The sequence below is a fragment of the Chlorocebus sabaeus genome, chromosome 15 (genome assembly GCF_047675955.1).
Source record: "Chlorocebus sabaeus isolate Y175 chromosome 15, mChlSab1.0.hap1, whole genome shotgun sequence".
Lineage (NCBI taxonomy): Eukaryota > Metazoa > Chordata > Mammalia > Primates > Cercopithecidae > Chlorocebus > Chlorocebus sabaeus.
Window position 1 is genome coordinate 3,885,608 of NC_132918.1, and position 16,296 is coordinate 3,901,903.

A 16,296-nucleotide genomic window follows, 5' to 3' on the forward strand; every position below is an offset into this window, starting at 1 on the left:
TCAAAAAGACTAATTTACAGCTTGGATTTTTATGTTTTCATGTAGAGCCAAGATAGAGTTTGAATATCTTAGAAAAGGAAATTTTTAAGTGCCTGCGCTGTGCTAATCACTGCTGGAGGCTGAGGCTACAGCCATAAGCAGGACTTGGTTCATGCTTTTTTTTCCCTTCCCCACATACCATTTTTTCATCCGTTGGTTCATGCTTTGATGGAGCAGTCCAGTGGGAGAGAGAGTCATTAAACAAATAATGAGTAATTACACCAGTAAATAATTAAGTGCAGCTATAAGAAATGCTACAGTGAGGCCGGGTGCGGTGGCTCACACCTATAATCCCAGCACTTTGGGACGCCGAAGCAGGCGCATCACTTGAGGCCAGGAGTTCAAGACTAGCCTGGCCAACATATAGTGAAATCCTGTCTCTACTGAAAATACAAAAATTAGCTGGGTGTGGTGGTACACGCCTGAAGTCCCAGCTACTTGGGAAGCTGAGGCAGGGGAATCACTTGAACCTGGGAGGTGGAGGTTGCAGTGAGCCGAGATCGTGCCTCTGCACTCCAGCCTGGGTGACAGAGCAAGACTCCATCTCAAAAAAAGAAAAGAAAAGAAAAAAAAGAAATGCTACAGTGGAAAAATGTAGTATCCAATGATGACATGTAACTGGAGGTTCTAATGAGGGTTTTAGGGGGACAAGGGTTTGGGGGTTTCAGAGAAGGCCTCCCTGTGTAGGTAACAGAGCCCTGAAGGAACTGAATAAGAGGTAGAAGATGTAGGAGAACAGAGATCCTAAACTTTCTTTTTGTTCGTTTACCAAATATTTATTGAGCACTCACTATGTGCCAGGCACTATTTTATGTGCCAGGAACTCAGCAGTGAGCAAAGCTGACAAAAATGCCCGCTCTCTGAAAGTTACTTTCTAATGGAGCGTCTTCAAGCACCCCCTTTATTTTGAGGCAGTAGTAATGCAATCAGTTAAATGCTTTTGGTCTCAAGCAACGGAAAATACAAGTGGTGTAACCAATAAGAAAAGGATGTCATGTCACATAACAAGAAGTCCCTGAGGCACACGGCTCCAAGGTCAATTGAATCATGGACCCGAAGACCCAGGACATTTTTCTGCTTTACGTTCCTCAGCATGTCTCATGTTCCCTTGGTAATAATAGGATGGCTATAGTGATTTCAGATGTCCATCCCCACAAAAAGTTACAAATTGAGGGAGAGGGCATCCCTTCCTTGTGTCCTTTTTTCAGAAAACTTCTTTAAAAGTTGTGGTTCAACAACCATAACATAAAATTTACCATCTTGGCCAGGCATGGTGGCTCACACCTATAATCCCAGCACTTTGGGAGGCCGAGACAGGTGAATCACTTGAGGCCAGGAGTTCGAGACCAGTCTGGCTAACATGGTGAAACCTCATCTCCACTAAAAATACAAAAATTAGCCAGGTGTGGGGGCGAATGCCTGTAGTCCCAGCTACTCGGGAGGCTGAGGCATGAGAACCGCTGGAACCCAGGAGCTGGAGGTTGCAGGGAGCCGAGAGTGCACTTCTGCATTCCAGCCTGGGTGACAGAGTGAGACTCCATCTCAGGAAAAAAAAAAAAAAAAAAAATTACTATCTTAATCATTTTTAAGTGTGCTTTTTGGTAGTCTTAAGTATATTCACATTGCTGTGAAACAGATCTCCAGAACCTTCTCATCTTGTAAATCTGGAACTCTGTGCCTATTAAACAACTCTTTTTTCCCCTCTCCCTTCAGCCTCTGGTAATCACCACTTCTTTCTGTGAATTGGACTACTCTAGATACCTCATATAGGTAGAATCATATACTATTATTCTTTTGTGACTGGCTTATTTTACTTAGCATAGTGTCCTCAAGGTTCATCCATGTTATAACATGTAACAAGTTTTCCTTCCTTTTCATGGCCAAATGACATTCCAGTATATGTATATACCACATTTTGTTTATCTGTTCATCTGGTGATGGACATTTTGAGCTCTTCTGCTTCTTGGCTATTATGAATAATGCTGCTATGAACATGGGTTTTCAAATATCTCTTCAAGACCCTCTTTTCAATTCTTGTGGATATGTGCCAAGAAGTGAGATTGCTAGGTCATATGGTAATTCTGCTCTTAATTTTTTGGGGGGAGGCTTCGTACTTTTTCTCATAGCAGTTGCTACATTTTCCAACCCCACCAACAGTGCACAGGGGTTTCAGTTTCTCCGTGTTCTCCCCAACACCTGTTATTTTCTGTTATTTCAATAACAGCTATCTTAATAGATACCAGGTGACAGACAGCTCATTGTGGTCTTGATTTGTGTTTCTCTGATGATTAATGATTGGTGATGTTGAGCATCTTTTTATTTATTTATTGACCATTTGTATATCATCTTTAGAGAAATGTCTATCCAAATCCTTTGTTCATTCTCTAATTGAGGTATTTGATTCTTTTGTTATAGGAGTTGTAGCAGTCCTTTATTTATTCTTGATCATTAACTATATATTAGCCCATTTGGTGCTGCTATAACAGAATACTCAAGCCTGGATAATTTATAAAGAACAAAAGTTTATTTGGCTCATGGTTCTGGGAAATCCAAGAGCGTGGTGTCAGCATCTGGTGAGGGTTATCCTACGGTGGAAAGCCTGAGGCAGAAGCAAGTGCAAGAGACAGAGAGAAGAAATAGGTCCAAACTCACCCTCAGCCCACGAATTCACTCTGTGATAACTGCATTAATCCATTCATGAAGGTACTCATGACCTAATCACCTCCTAAAAGTCCTATCTTTCAACACTGTTACAGTGGCAATTAAATTTCAACATGAGTTTTGAGGGGAATTTGAAACCATAGCAAACCCCTTGTCAAATAAATGATTGGTGAATATTTCTCCCATCCCATGGGTTGACCTTTCACTCTGTTGATTATATCCTTTGATGCACAAAAGTTTTTAAGTTTGATGTACTCCCACTGGTCTAATTTCGCTTTTGTTGCCTATGCTTTTGGTATCATGGTGAAACTAAGAAGTCTTTACCATGTCCAATATTGTAAAGCTTTCCCGTGTTTTCTCTTAGGAGTTTGATAGTTTTAAGTCTTACGTTTAGGTCCTTAACCTATTTTGAGTTAATTTTTGTTTATGGTGTAAAATAATGGTTCAACTTCATTCTTCAATGAAGAATGTGTATGTCCAGTTTCCCCAGCACCATCTGGTGAATAGACTGCTCTTTCCCTAACTAGTAGTCTCAGCACCTTATCAAAAATCATTGGAGACTATACGTAAGGATTTATTTCTGGGCTTTCTATTCTATTTCATTCATCTATTTATCTGTTTTTATGCCAGTACTATGCTGTTTTGATTATGTAACTTTGTAATATATTTTGAAAGTGGGAAGTCTGAGCCCTTCAACTTTCTTAGTTTTTGAAATCGTTTTGGCTATTCATGGTCCTTTGAGATTCCATATGAATTTTTCTATTTCTGCAAACAATGCCCGCTGTGATTTTGATAGAGCTCATATTGAATCTGTAGATCACTTTTGGTAGTATGAACGTCTTCACAATATTAAATATTCCAATCCATGAATACAGGATGTCTTTCCATTTATTCATGCCTTCAAATTTCTTTCAGTAACCTTTTGTGGTTTGCAGTGTACAAGTCTTTTATCTCCTTGGTTAGTTTTATTCTTAAGTATTCTGTACTTTTTGATGCTATTGTAAGTGGTAGTGTTTTCTTAACTTCCTTTTCAGATTGTTCATTGTTGTGTATAGAAATGTAAATGATTTTTGCATGTTGACTGATTTTTGTATCCTGCAATTTTGCTGAATTTGTTTATTCTAACTTATTTTTTTTTTTTTGTAGAGTCTTTAAGGCTTTCTACATATAAAATCATGTCATCTGTGAATAGAGATCATTTTATGTCTTTCTTTCCAATTTGAATGCCTTTTATTTCTTTTTTGTACCTAATTGCTCTGGCTAGGACTTCCAGTACTATGTTGAATAGAAATGGACAGAAGTGGGCATCCTTGCCTTGTTCCTGGTCTTAGAGGAAAAGCTTTGCTTTCAGTCTTTCATCATTGAGTTGTATGTTAGCTGTGGCCTTTTCATAAATGGTCTTATGTTGAGGTAATTTCCTTTTATTCCTAATTTTGTTGGGTGTTTTTATCATGAAAGGCTGTTAAGTTTGTCAAACGCTTTTTCTAATGACATGATCATGTGTTTTTTTCCCCCCTTCATTCTGTTAATGTGATTTATTATATTGATTGATTTTTTAAAAAATATTTGTAGAAATGGGGTCTCACTACGTTTCCCAGGCTGGTCTTGAACCCCTGGCCTCAAGTGATCCTCCTTCCTTAGCCTCCCAAAGTGATGGGATTACAGGCATAAGCCACGGCGCCCAGCTCTCCATTAATTGATTCTTGTATGCTGAACAAACCTTCCATTCCAGGAACAAATCCCACTTGATCATGGCATGTAATCCTTTTCATGTGCTGAATTTGATTTGCTAGTATTTTGTTGAGGATTTTTGCATCAGTATTCATCGGAGATAATGGTCTGAAGTTTTCTTTTTTTGGGTTGTCTTTGTCTGGCTTTGGAATCAGGGTAAAGCTAGCCTCATGGAATGAGCTTGGAACTGTTCCCTCCTCTTCATTTTTTTGGAAGAGTTTCAGGAGGATTGGCGATAATTCTTCTTTAAATGTTTGGTAGCATTCTCCGATGAAGCCATCTGGTCCTGGGCTTTTCTGTGTTGGGAGGTTTTTGATTACTGATTCTCTCTCTCATTATTGGTCTGATCAGACTTTCCATTTCTTCGTGATTCAATCTTGGTAGGTTGTATGTTTCCTCTAGGAATTGATCCATTTCTTCTAGGTTATCAAATTTGTAGGCATACAATTCTTCATACTATTCTCTTATAATCCTTTTTATCTCTGTAGTATTGGTAGTAGTGTTGCCTCTTTCAGTTCTGATTTTAGTTATTGAATGTTCTCTTTTTTTCCTTAATCTCGCTAAGGATTTGTCAGTTTGGTTGATCTTTTCAAATAACCAACTCTTAGTTTTGTTGGTTGTATTTGTTTATCTCTGCTCCGATTTTTATTATGGCCATTTTTATGCTGGTTTTGGGCTTGGTTCTCTTCAAGTTGAAATAAAAGGATGGGGCCGGGTGTGGTGGCTCACGCCTGTAAATCCCAACACTTTGGGAGGCCGAGGTGGGCAGATCACAAGGTCAGGAGTTCGAGACCAGCCTAGCCAACATGGTGAAACCCCGTCTCTAATAAAAATACAAAATTAACCGGGTGTGGTGGCACACACCTGTAATCCCAGCTACTCAGGAGGCTGAGGCAGGAGAATCACTTTAGCACGGGAGGTGGAGGTTACAGTGAGCCGAAATCATGCCATGGCACTCCAGCCTGGGCAAAAAGAGTGAAACTCCATCTCAAAAAAAAAAAAAAAAAAGAAAGAAAAGAAAAGAAAAAGAAAAAACAATAAAATAAAACATAAAATAAAAGAATGATAGACAGCAACACAAAGCCATATGAAAATATATGGTTATCTGGTATGGGTAAATATTAACAAATATAGTAACCTGTACTGTAGTAATTTTGATGCATAGAATTTAAATGACAAAAACATTTTTTAACTATAAATCTTTGTTATTGAGTATAAAAACATATAAAGATATAATTTGTGATATTTGGGGATGGGGTGAAAGTAGAGTTTTTGTATGCAATTGAAGTGAAGTTGTTACCAGTTTAAAATAGGATGCCATGACTTTAAGATGTTTTATGTAATTGTAATAGTATCCACAAAGAAAAAATCTGTGAGAACACACACAAAAGAAAATCAAAGCACATCACTATAAAAAATCAACAAAACATAAAGGAAGACAGGAAGAAAGGAAAGAAGGGACAAAACTACAAGACATACAGAATACAATGAAGAAAATGACAAAAGTAGGTCCTTCCCTATCTGTAATTACTTTAAGTGCAAATGAATTAAACTCCACATTCTTGGCTAAATGGATTAAAAACAGGATCTAACTGTATGCGGTCTACAAGAGACTCATTTTAGATACAAAGACACATATAGGCTGAAAGTAAAAAGATGGAAAAAGATATTCCATGCAAATGGTAAGCACAAGAGAGTAGTAGCTATACTAATATCAGATGAATAGACTAAAAATGAAACTGTTACAAGAGACAAAGAGGGACATTATATAATGTTGAAGGAACAATTCACTAAGGAGATATAACAATTATAAATATGTACACAGCAAACCTCAGAGTTCCTAAATATATGAAGTCAACTTTGAAAGAACCGAAGGGAGAAATAATTAGCAACATTATATCAGTAGGAAACTTAAGTGCCTCACTTTCAATAATGGATAAAACTACCAGATAGAAGAACAATAAGGAAATAGAATTGGAACAACACTATAGACCAACAGACATACGAGAACATTCCACCCAACAACAGCAGAATATATATTCTTCTCAAGTGCATGTGGAACTCTCTAGGAGAGATAACATACAAAACAAATCTTAACAAATTCAAGAAGATTGAAATCATACAAAGTATCTTTTCTGATCGCAGTGGAATGAAACCAGAAATCAACAGCACAAGGAAAATTAGAGAATTTAGCATTTTTTGTAGAGCATGTCAAGTGGTAATAAAGTCCCTCAGTTTTTATCTGGGAATCCTAATTTCTCCTTTATGTTTGAAGGACAGTTTTACCACACATGGTATCCTTGGGTGGCAGTTTCTTTCAGCACTTCAAATATATCATCCCACTCCCTTCTGGCCTGCAAAGTTTCTGCTAAGAAATCTACAGATAGTGTTATGGAAGCTCCTTTGTATGTCACAATTGCTTTTCTCTTGCCACTTTGAAGGTACTCTTTGACTTTAGGCAGTTTGATTATAATGTGTGTCAGTGTGGTTTTCTGTGGATTTGTCCCAGTTGGAGTTCTTTAAAATTTTTGATTTGTATGTACATTTCATTCCTCATATTTGGGAATTTTTCAGCTATTCTTCAAATAAGCTCTCTGCCCCTTTGTTCCCTCTTTTCTTTCTGGGATTCCCATTATGCTTATGTTGATTTACTTGGCATGTCTCTGCGATTCCCATTATGCTTATATTGATCTGCTTGGCATGTCTCATAGGTCCCTAGTCTCTCTTCACTGTATTTATTTATTTTAATCCTCTGACTTGAAGACTTCAAATGACCTGTATTCAAATTTGCTGGTCCTTTCCTCTGCCTGGTCAAGTCTGCTGTTGAACTCCTCTAACAAATTTTTCTGTTCAGTTGTATTTTTCAGCTCCAGAATTTGTTAGGTTCTTTTTTATAGTTTCTGTCTCTTTGTTGATATTCTCATTTTGTTCATGCATAATTTTTCCAACTTTATTTAGTTGTCTGTCTGTGTTCTTGTTTAGCTCAGTACAAGAACTCTATTGGGTGAAGAATGTTCTCCTTGCTCTTAAAAAAAGGTACAAGGGAGAGTGACGTTAGCTAGATGACAGACGAGGAAGCCACAGGTCTCTTTCCCCCTCACAGACACCTCAAATTAACAAGAGATAGACCAGAATGCTTCTGTAAGGACTCTAAAGTCAGCTGAGAAGCTATAATATGAAGTTCACTGTAAACTAAGAAGGCATTCCAGGCTGGGGGCATGGTTCACGCCTGTAATTCCAGCACTTTGGGAGGCCAAGGTGGGCAACTGCCTAAGCCCCAGAGTTCGAGATGAGCCTCAGCAACATAGTAGGGACTATTTTTAGTCCCTACTAAAAATACTCATTGAGCATCTTTACAATTGTTTTTAATTATTGGTCAGGGAGCATGTAGATCTGTATTCTTTAGAGTCAGTTTTTGGAAGTTTTATTTTGGTCCCTTGATTGGGTCATGTTTCTCTGTTTCTTTGTATGCCTAGTAAATTTTTTTGTTGGGATTTGGGCATTTGAAAAAGAAACCACCTCTCATGGTCTCTGTGTACTGGTTTTGGGCAGTGGAAGACCTGAAATCAGCCTAGCTAGAGGTTCTAGGACCTCTCAATACTGTTCTAATCTCTTGATCCCTCTGGTGTCTGACTGTAGAACTGCAGTTCTTGAATGCTGCTTGCCTCTGCTTTCAGCAGCTTCTGAACTCTGATGCTGATCCTGTCAGTGCTCTGAGTCAGTGACATAAAAACCAGTTTTTCTAGCACCTTCCAAACAAGCCAAAATGTTGTATGCATAATCCAGTCTTTGTTTCTGTCCCAAAGGAGGAGCCCAGCCTTTAGGGTTTCCTCCCCTTTGCTCTTCAGTATGCCATGTAGGGGGTGGGGCCTTGAAAACACTGTGAATGTTCTTACCTTTTTTGCTGGAAATATATATATACACACACACACACACACACACACATATATACACATATATATATATTCAGGAAACCTACTAGTAAATTATGATAAGTACACTGGACAACATCATGTGAAGACATTATATATATCTATATCTATATATGGTGTGTGTGTGTGTGTGTATAGTTGTTATTGTTGTTGTTTTTAGACAGGGTCTTGCTCTGTAGCCCAGGCTGGATGCAGAGGTGTGTGATCATGGTTCACGGTAGCTTTGGCCTCCCTGACTCAAACAATCCCACCTCAGCCTCCCCAGTAGCTAGGACTACAGGCATGCAGCACTATGCCTGGCTAATTTTGTATTTTTAGTAGGGACGGTGTTTCACTATGTTGCCAAGGCTGGTCTCGAACTCTGGCGCTTAGGCAGTTGCCCACCTTGGCCTCCCAAAGTGCTGGAATTACAGGCGTGAGCCACAGTGCCCAGCCTGGAATGCCTTCTTAGTTTACAGTGGACTTCACGTTATAGCTTCTCAGCTGATCTTTAGAGTTCTCACAGAAGCATTCTGGTCTATCTCTTGTTAATTTGAGGTGTCTGTGAGGGGGAAAGAGACCTGTGGCTTCCTCGTCTGTCATCTCGCTAACGTCACTCTCCCTTGTACCTTTTTTTAAGAGCAAGGAGAACATTCTTTACCCAATAGAGTTCTTGTAATACCCTCATTGGCCAGATCAGACTCATGGATCCACTTCCAACCAGTTACTACAAAGGAGTAGAATTACCATGGTTTGGCTTATGTTAATCAAAATTCATGAACTGGGGTCGGTAAGGGACCTGACCTCTCCTAAATCCCATCGTCACTTGGTACCTGAACAAAATGTCTTCCATTTGTAAGAAAAAAGCAAGGTAATGGTTTTTGGGAGACAACCATTATACCTATCTTAAAGTGTTCACTTGTTGCGTGTCTCTTTTAGAGCCGAAGAGATTCCTCTGAAAATCTTGGCCCACAATGGCTTGGTTGGAAGACTGATTGGAAAAGAAGGCAGAAATTTGAAGAAAATTGAACATGAAACAGGGACCAAGATAACAATCTCATCGTAAGCCACTTATTCAGATTAATCATGCCCAATAATGGAACACCTGAGCATTTTGATAGGTCCAGTTCATTCACCTACTTTTCCCAAAATGGGAATATAATCATAAGTGATACAGTTATCTCCATCATCATTTTCTTAAAAAATACGTAAATACTTACCAGGTAGACATTTTTCACTATGGATGTTATCTAAATCACGAGTAAGGTTTGAAATAGGAAGGCAGGGGTTCTACACCACAGTGTGTTATGAGAGAATTCAGTCTTCTCCCTCTCCGCCAAAACTTGTTTGTGATTTTTTTTTTTTTTTTTTTTTTGGCATTTTATTTTTCCTGTTGAAAACAAAATTTGTCTTTTCTTCTTACGGGTCAGTTTGCAGGATTTGAGCATATACAACCCGGAAAGAACCATCACTGTGAAGGGCACAGTTGAGGCCTGTGCCAGTGCTGAGATAGAGATTATGAAGAAGCTACGTGAGGCCTTTGAAAATGATATGCTGGCTGTTAATGTAAGTCCCTAATGCTTTCTTCTCTGCTGGTTTTCACATGTGTTTTCAGGTAGTGCTCAAGGCTCTCTTAAGAATAATTGTCATTCAGCTAATCAGGAAGTGCCTTAGGATAGGTATGCAGAATTTTTCCTGACTTCCTAGGATAAAGGCATTAATAAGTGCAGGGGACAACATCATGTGAAGATATTAAAATTATAACTTTGAAGACTAACATTTTTAAGGAAAAACTTATGATATAATGTTTATTAAGAAAAGCAAGAATGACTCTGTGTGGTGGCATGCTTCTGTAGTCCCAGCTACTCAACAGGCTGAGGCAGGAGGAGCACTTGAGTCCTGGGGGTTGAGGCTGCAGTGAGTGGGCCTTACGCCACTGCACTCCAGCCTGGGCAATAGAGTGAGACCCCATCTCTAAATAAATAAATAAATAAGAAAAGCCTCAAGCCTGTAATCCCAGCACTTTGGGAGGCCGAGGCCGGTGGATCACAAGGTCAGGAGATCGAGACCATCCTGGCTAACATGGTGAAACCCCGTCTCTACTAAAAATATAAAAAAAACTAGCCGGGCGTGGTGGCGGGCGCCTGTAGTCCCAGCTACTCGGAGGCTGAGGCGGGAGAATAGCGTGAACCCGGGAGGCGGAGCTTGCAGTGAGCCGGGATCGTGCCACTGCACTCCAGCCTGGGCCACACAGGGAGACTCTGTCATTAAAAAAAAAAAAAAAAAAAAAAAAAAAAAAAGCAAGATATAAATGTATGTAACTAAAGTTACAATTATGTAAAATAACATGGATCAGAATGACTGGAAGGCTACATACAAAAATGAAAATAGCTGGCATGTTAGAAAAGTGGGATTTTTTTCCATGTATGTAGCCTTCTGAACCTTATGTAATATTGTCCTGTTCCTTTTTAAATTTTAAAAACGCATGCTTTAAAGTTAACTTCTGATTTTCCTTGCTTGCTGATCTGCACTTTTAGATTGTCTGATAAATGTTGTCAACCACTTGAGCCTTTACTGTGTATTTGTAGCAGACTCAATTAGGTTTGTCCTTCCTGTGATTGCTACCTAATTTTTACTCTTAATGGGGAGATGCCGATCCGGCATTAAAAAAAAAAAAAAGACCTTTAAAATATTTGGCCATCAGCAAAAGTCCAGCTCAGCTCAGAGGAGTAAATTTTTTCACTTTTTAATTAGATTTTTCGGACATATACAGAAGTGAAAAGGATGCTCCAATAAGCCCTCATATACCCATAATCCACCTTTGGCAGTTATCAACTGACCGTCTGTTTTGTTTCCTCTAAACCCTCATCTACATCCACTTTTCATACCTGTTGGATGACCTTGAAGCAAATCTCAGACCTGATAATATTTCCTAGAGAAATAAATGTGGACAAAGCACTCTATAGGTTAAACCCAAGTCCCTCACTGCAGCACTTTCTGCTGTACCCTCTACTGCAGCCCGGAATCTGTCCCCACCTCACCCCGACCCCCACCTTAGCAGCCCACATCACATGATAATTATGGGGTGTGATGAGAAGAGCTAGAGCAGGAGACTGCAGTGTGATCTTCTCCCCATGTTTGCGTATATTTGTGGAAGTATCATCTGACAATCTCATTTTCTTCCTGTGGGTTCTTGACATCTTATGATAAACATCTCTTTCTGTGAACACCTGGAAAAGCTACAGAAGGGTCTGAGTGATTCATACATCTTCACCTGAGCTTACCACTTAGGTTCATTCATGTCTATGCCTAAGTCATGCACTGGTAGGTGAATAACGAAATTATCACATCTTATAGACAAAATGAGGTAAAGACGAAGGATATGAGCCCTGCTATTCCAAATGTTCTTAAAAAAAAAAAAAAGGCAAGTTACAGAGTGAATGTAGCCAAAAATGAGAAAATAGAAAATGTTAGGAAATTGCTTCATGTTCAGGGAATGGGTGACCATGTTCCTCTGCCTCTGAAGACCTGTATGGTTAAAACCCACCCCCAGCCTGTGTGACCATCCCCATGTAGAAATGTAAAATAAGCAAGCAAGATGATCACAAAGCCAACAACTAAATAGCAGAGAGACAAAGTTGTAAACCATCGCAAAGCTGGATAATGGAGTTTACGTATGTGGGACTTTACATCATGTGAAGGATCTGATCTTTCCGTGGATAGAGTTGGAAAACCCTGTTAATCCAATTTGTTTTAAACAATCATTCAACGAATATTTATCGAGTACTTACTATGTACCAGGCACTGAGAACACAACACTAAGTAAGACAATCTCTGTCTGCAAGGAAATTCTGGACTAAAAGGGGAAGAGGTAACTAAACAGGCTGTTCACATACCACGTAATGAGTGCTGGCATAGGGAAACAGGAGTGCTGGAGAGCACAGACAGGGCATTCGAGCTGAGCTTTGGGATGAAAGAAAGCTTCCTGCATGAAGGGTCATCTCTGCTCAAGTGAAACCTGCAAGTCAGTAGGACTTAGCCAGGTGAGAAGGGAGAAAAGCACTTCCTTGCCTAGGAAATAAATAGCATGTGCAGGGGCTCAGAGGTATTTAGGGAACAGGACTGACCAGGTTGGAGATGAAGGGTTAGCAGGGGTGAGGCTGGCAAGGTGGCTGCCATCCCCAGGAAGAGCCTCATTTTCCATGATAAGATATGTAGACATGCCTAAGGGTGGCAGAGAAGCCTTGAAGGAACACCATGGTCAGGTTGAGATGTGGCACCCACCTCTGATACAGGGTAGGAAGAGCCTGGGCAGAGCTGATTGGGAGACGCTGGTGCCATTCAGACAAGAGAGGGAGGTTGACCCAGGCGTGCGGGCCTCTCTGGTCTCCTCCCTTCATCTTTTTTCTCCATTTCTATTCCCAGCAACAAGCCAATCTGATCCCAGGGTTGAACCTCAGCGCACTTGGCATCTTTTCAACAGGACTGTCCGTGCTATCTCCACCAGCAGGGCCCCGCGGAGCTCCCCCCGCTGCCCCCTACCACCCCTTCGCTGTAAGTAGCTCAGCTTGTGGAGGTTTGCTTATGCGCTGGGCACCTCCAGGCAGCAGCATGACTCTGCTATGTGGAATCAGAACGGAAGCTTTCATTTAAAGGCCATGCTTGAGTAGAGATGAATCCAATGTAGGTTGAACTCAACATTTCTTAGGACTTCTTCCTAATGGGCAACTAACTTAATATTAAACCATCCTGTAAACACATGTTCTTAAATATAGTATGTCACAACTAGCGAAGAAAGAAACTCACAGCAAATTCATCAACTAGAAGGTAATTTATTATAAAAAAAGGACTTGTTAGCTCAAATAAGAACATTTCATGAGTGTTGGTCATTTGTTAAAATATATAGGGTACCTGGATGATTCTTAGAGAGATATATATCTACATACATACACGTGCAGTTTCTACCTATGTTTACAAGTCACATGTATTGTTTTATTAATAGGCAATTTTTAAAAGAAAATATTACATACATTGTTTATATCTAAACACTTAGCACAATGCCTGGTATTTAGTAAGTTCTCAATAAGTATTTGTTCACAACAGAAGAAATGTGAATTTTATGAGTGTTTTACTTACTGCTTTCATTCACAAGCATTATTCAAGATTAATGCATTATCAGATTTGGGCTCAGGATGTTTGACAGCTTTTTTTGATTCCTAATTTTTCTCTACACAGACTGCTTATTTTTAAAGCAAACTTTCTTTCCCCCAGTGTTTATGCTGTTTAAATGGGAAGAACTGGGTGGGTGAACATTGCCTCAGCCATTCCGTTCTTTTGAGAAGTGCTTTCTGGGGTAGGCTTCCCATTGTGTGAATTCCCAGTAGTTTTTTGGGTTATCGGTAGAGAGACAGGATGAATCCCCTGTGCCATCCTGCCAACAAAACGCAGTCACACACTGACACCCACATCCTCAGTCACATATATGCACACATTCTGCATTCGTGCTTATATATGACTCTTCTGAGTCTTTTTTTTTTTTCTTTTTTTTTTTTTGAGGTGGAGTCTTGCTCTGCCGCTAGGCTGGAGTGCAATGGCGCGATCTTGGCTCACTGCAACCTCCGCCCCTGGGTTCAAGTGATTCTTGTGCCTCAGCCTCCCAAGTAGCTGGGATTATAGGCACGTACCACCACACCCACCTAATTTTAGTAGACAAGGGGTTTCACCATGTTGGCCAGGATGGTCTCGATCTCTTGACCTTGTGATCTGCCTGCCTCGGCCTCCCAAAGTGCTGGGATTACAGGTGTGAGCCACTGTGCCTGGCACCCTGAGTCATTTCTAAATCTCTCCATACTACCTCTTTAGTTAAATCCATTTCCCCTTAAACTGAAGGAGGGGACTGACACTGAGCCTTGTGTGTTGAGCAGCCTAAAGATGCAGTATGAGGGATTGTGGCAGCTGTCAGTCACATGGCTGTGCCAAGCAGTAAGAATAGCTTGAGAGTTTCACATCCCCATATTTTTGCTGTCAGATCTGAGAATAGCCCAGTGAGTTACAATTAAGTGGCATTGAGGCACGTATCATTTCTTTGGAGAGAGGCTGTACATACAGCCCCACAGAAGATAACCTCAAACGTTAGGCTACCCTCTCAGTATAGGTAATATAAGTGGGGAGAGAAAAAGAGCATAATAAATTAGACCGATTCTAAAATTGGTAATCTAGGCCAGGCATGATGGCTCACGCCTGTAATCCCAGCACTTTGGGAGGCTGAGGTAGGCAGATCACCTGAGGTCAGGAGTTCAAGACCAACCTAGCCAGCATAGTGAAACGTCTTTACTAAAACTACAAAAGTTAGCCAGGTGTGGTGGTGCATGCCTGTAATCCCAGCTACCTGGGAAGCTGAGGCAAGGAGAATCACTTGAACCCGGGAGGTGGAGGTTGCGGTGAGCTGAGATCATGCCACTGCACTCCAGCCTGGGCGACAGTGTGAGACTTCGTCTCAAAAATAAATAAATAAAAAAAATTAAATTGGTAATCTCAAATATAGGAGTGAGCATACTACAACCTGAGGACCAAATCTAGCTCACCATTTATTTTCATCAATAAAGGTTTGTAGGGGACACAGCCATGGTCATTTATGTACATATTATCTATTCCTGCTTTCCCCTGTAGTGGCAGAGCTGAGTAGATGCATGCAGATCACATGAGCCACAAAGCCTAAAATATTTACGATTTGCTTCTTTACAGAAAAAGTTTGCTGACCCCTGAACTAAATTTAACAAGGAGATCATTTTTCTTTTGATAGCAGAATATTTCTAAACTTGAAAATAGGTTTTGCCAGTTGGAAAGCTTCCTTTGCATCTCAGATTTTTACTAAAATAGTAGAATAACCATTTTGCTAAAATATGTGGTTCCTGTTATTCATAAAATAGGTTTTAAATTAAAAATTGTTAAACTAAAAACAAAACAAAAACAACCAGGTAATTTGGATCTTGATCCCATGGGTCAATATTAGAGTAGATTCTAATCCAGTTGCCCTGACTGTCTGAGACATGAGGGCTTCTGCAGACATCTCCTTCATGCAGCTGCAGAAGTGCAGGTCCAATGGCGTGGAGACGGCCCTCACTACCCACCTGTGCAGGACCTAGGCTATTCCTGGAGCGATACCTGGGAAGTCCACACCACAGGCTTGTAGGCTTCCCTGGTGGGCCCAGGACTCCTGAGAACAGCAGCATAGGGTGATGGAGACACTTTAAATACTGACAGTGTTGTTTTCCTGTCACATAGGCATTCAGATTTCAAGGAACCAAGATATTTCTTGGTTGCTTTTATATATCACAAAGCTCTAATACTTTTGCTTTTACCATCCAAAGGTCAGGGAGTCTGTGTCCCTCCTTATAACTGGCTCATCCACACCTAGGTTGGTCTCCGAACTCTGGAATTTTTAATACATATGTGTGTATATGAAAACTTTACCCCCTTTTTTTTTTTTTTTTTACTGTTTTTCTGGTGATAAAAGTAATACGTGGATAGTATTTAAGAAGCAGGGAGTATGTACTTTTGAATTTTCAAAAAAAAAAAAAAAACACATTTCTCTGATCCTAAAAAAAAAAAAAAAGGCAGCAAATCATACAGAAATGCAGAAAGTGCAAGTTTTTTCTTAACCTAGATATAAGCAGTGTTTCTGTGTAGGTATGTGCGTGTGTGTGTGTGTGTGTATGTTTATACATGATTTATAGTTTTTCCCCCAAATTTTCACTCTGGAATGGAAATCCTTGTGTGTATACATCTTGATTCATTTATCCAATTATTTCCTCAGAATAATTTCCTGGAAATAGAATCAAAGAATGTGTACATTTTCTATGCCGATACATAGCATACAATTTTGATACAAAAAAGGTATATTACTTTTCATTCCCATCAAGAGTGTGTGTAACAGAGCAGGACTTTTTCTTCC

General features: G+C 39.9%; 1 protein-coding gene across 4 annotated transcripts in view; it reads left to right on the forward strand.

Moving 5' to 3' along the window:
- The window catches only part of IGF2BP2 (insulin like growth factor 2 mRNA binding protein 2), a 186,166-nt gene that overhangs the window by 145,253 nt on the left and 24,617 nt on the right, over nt 1–16,296 (forward strand). For 2 of the 4 annotated variants that reach the window (XM_007971841.3, XM_007971845.3), the window contains 3 exons: nt 9,282–9,404; nt 9,773–9,908; nt 12,768–12,896. In XM_007971841.3, the coding sequence (XP_007970032.1) occupies nt 9,282–9,404; nt 9,773–9,908; nt 12,768–12,896 (388 nt within the window). The remainder of the gene's footprint in view (nt 1–9,281; nt 9,405–9,772; nt 9,909–12,767; nt 12,897–16,296) is intronic. The other 2 variants (XM_007971842.3, XM_007971847.3) reach the window with 1 other exon arrangement.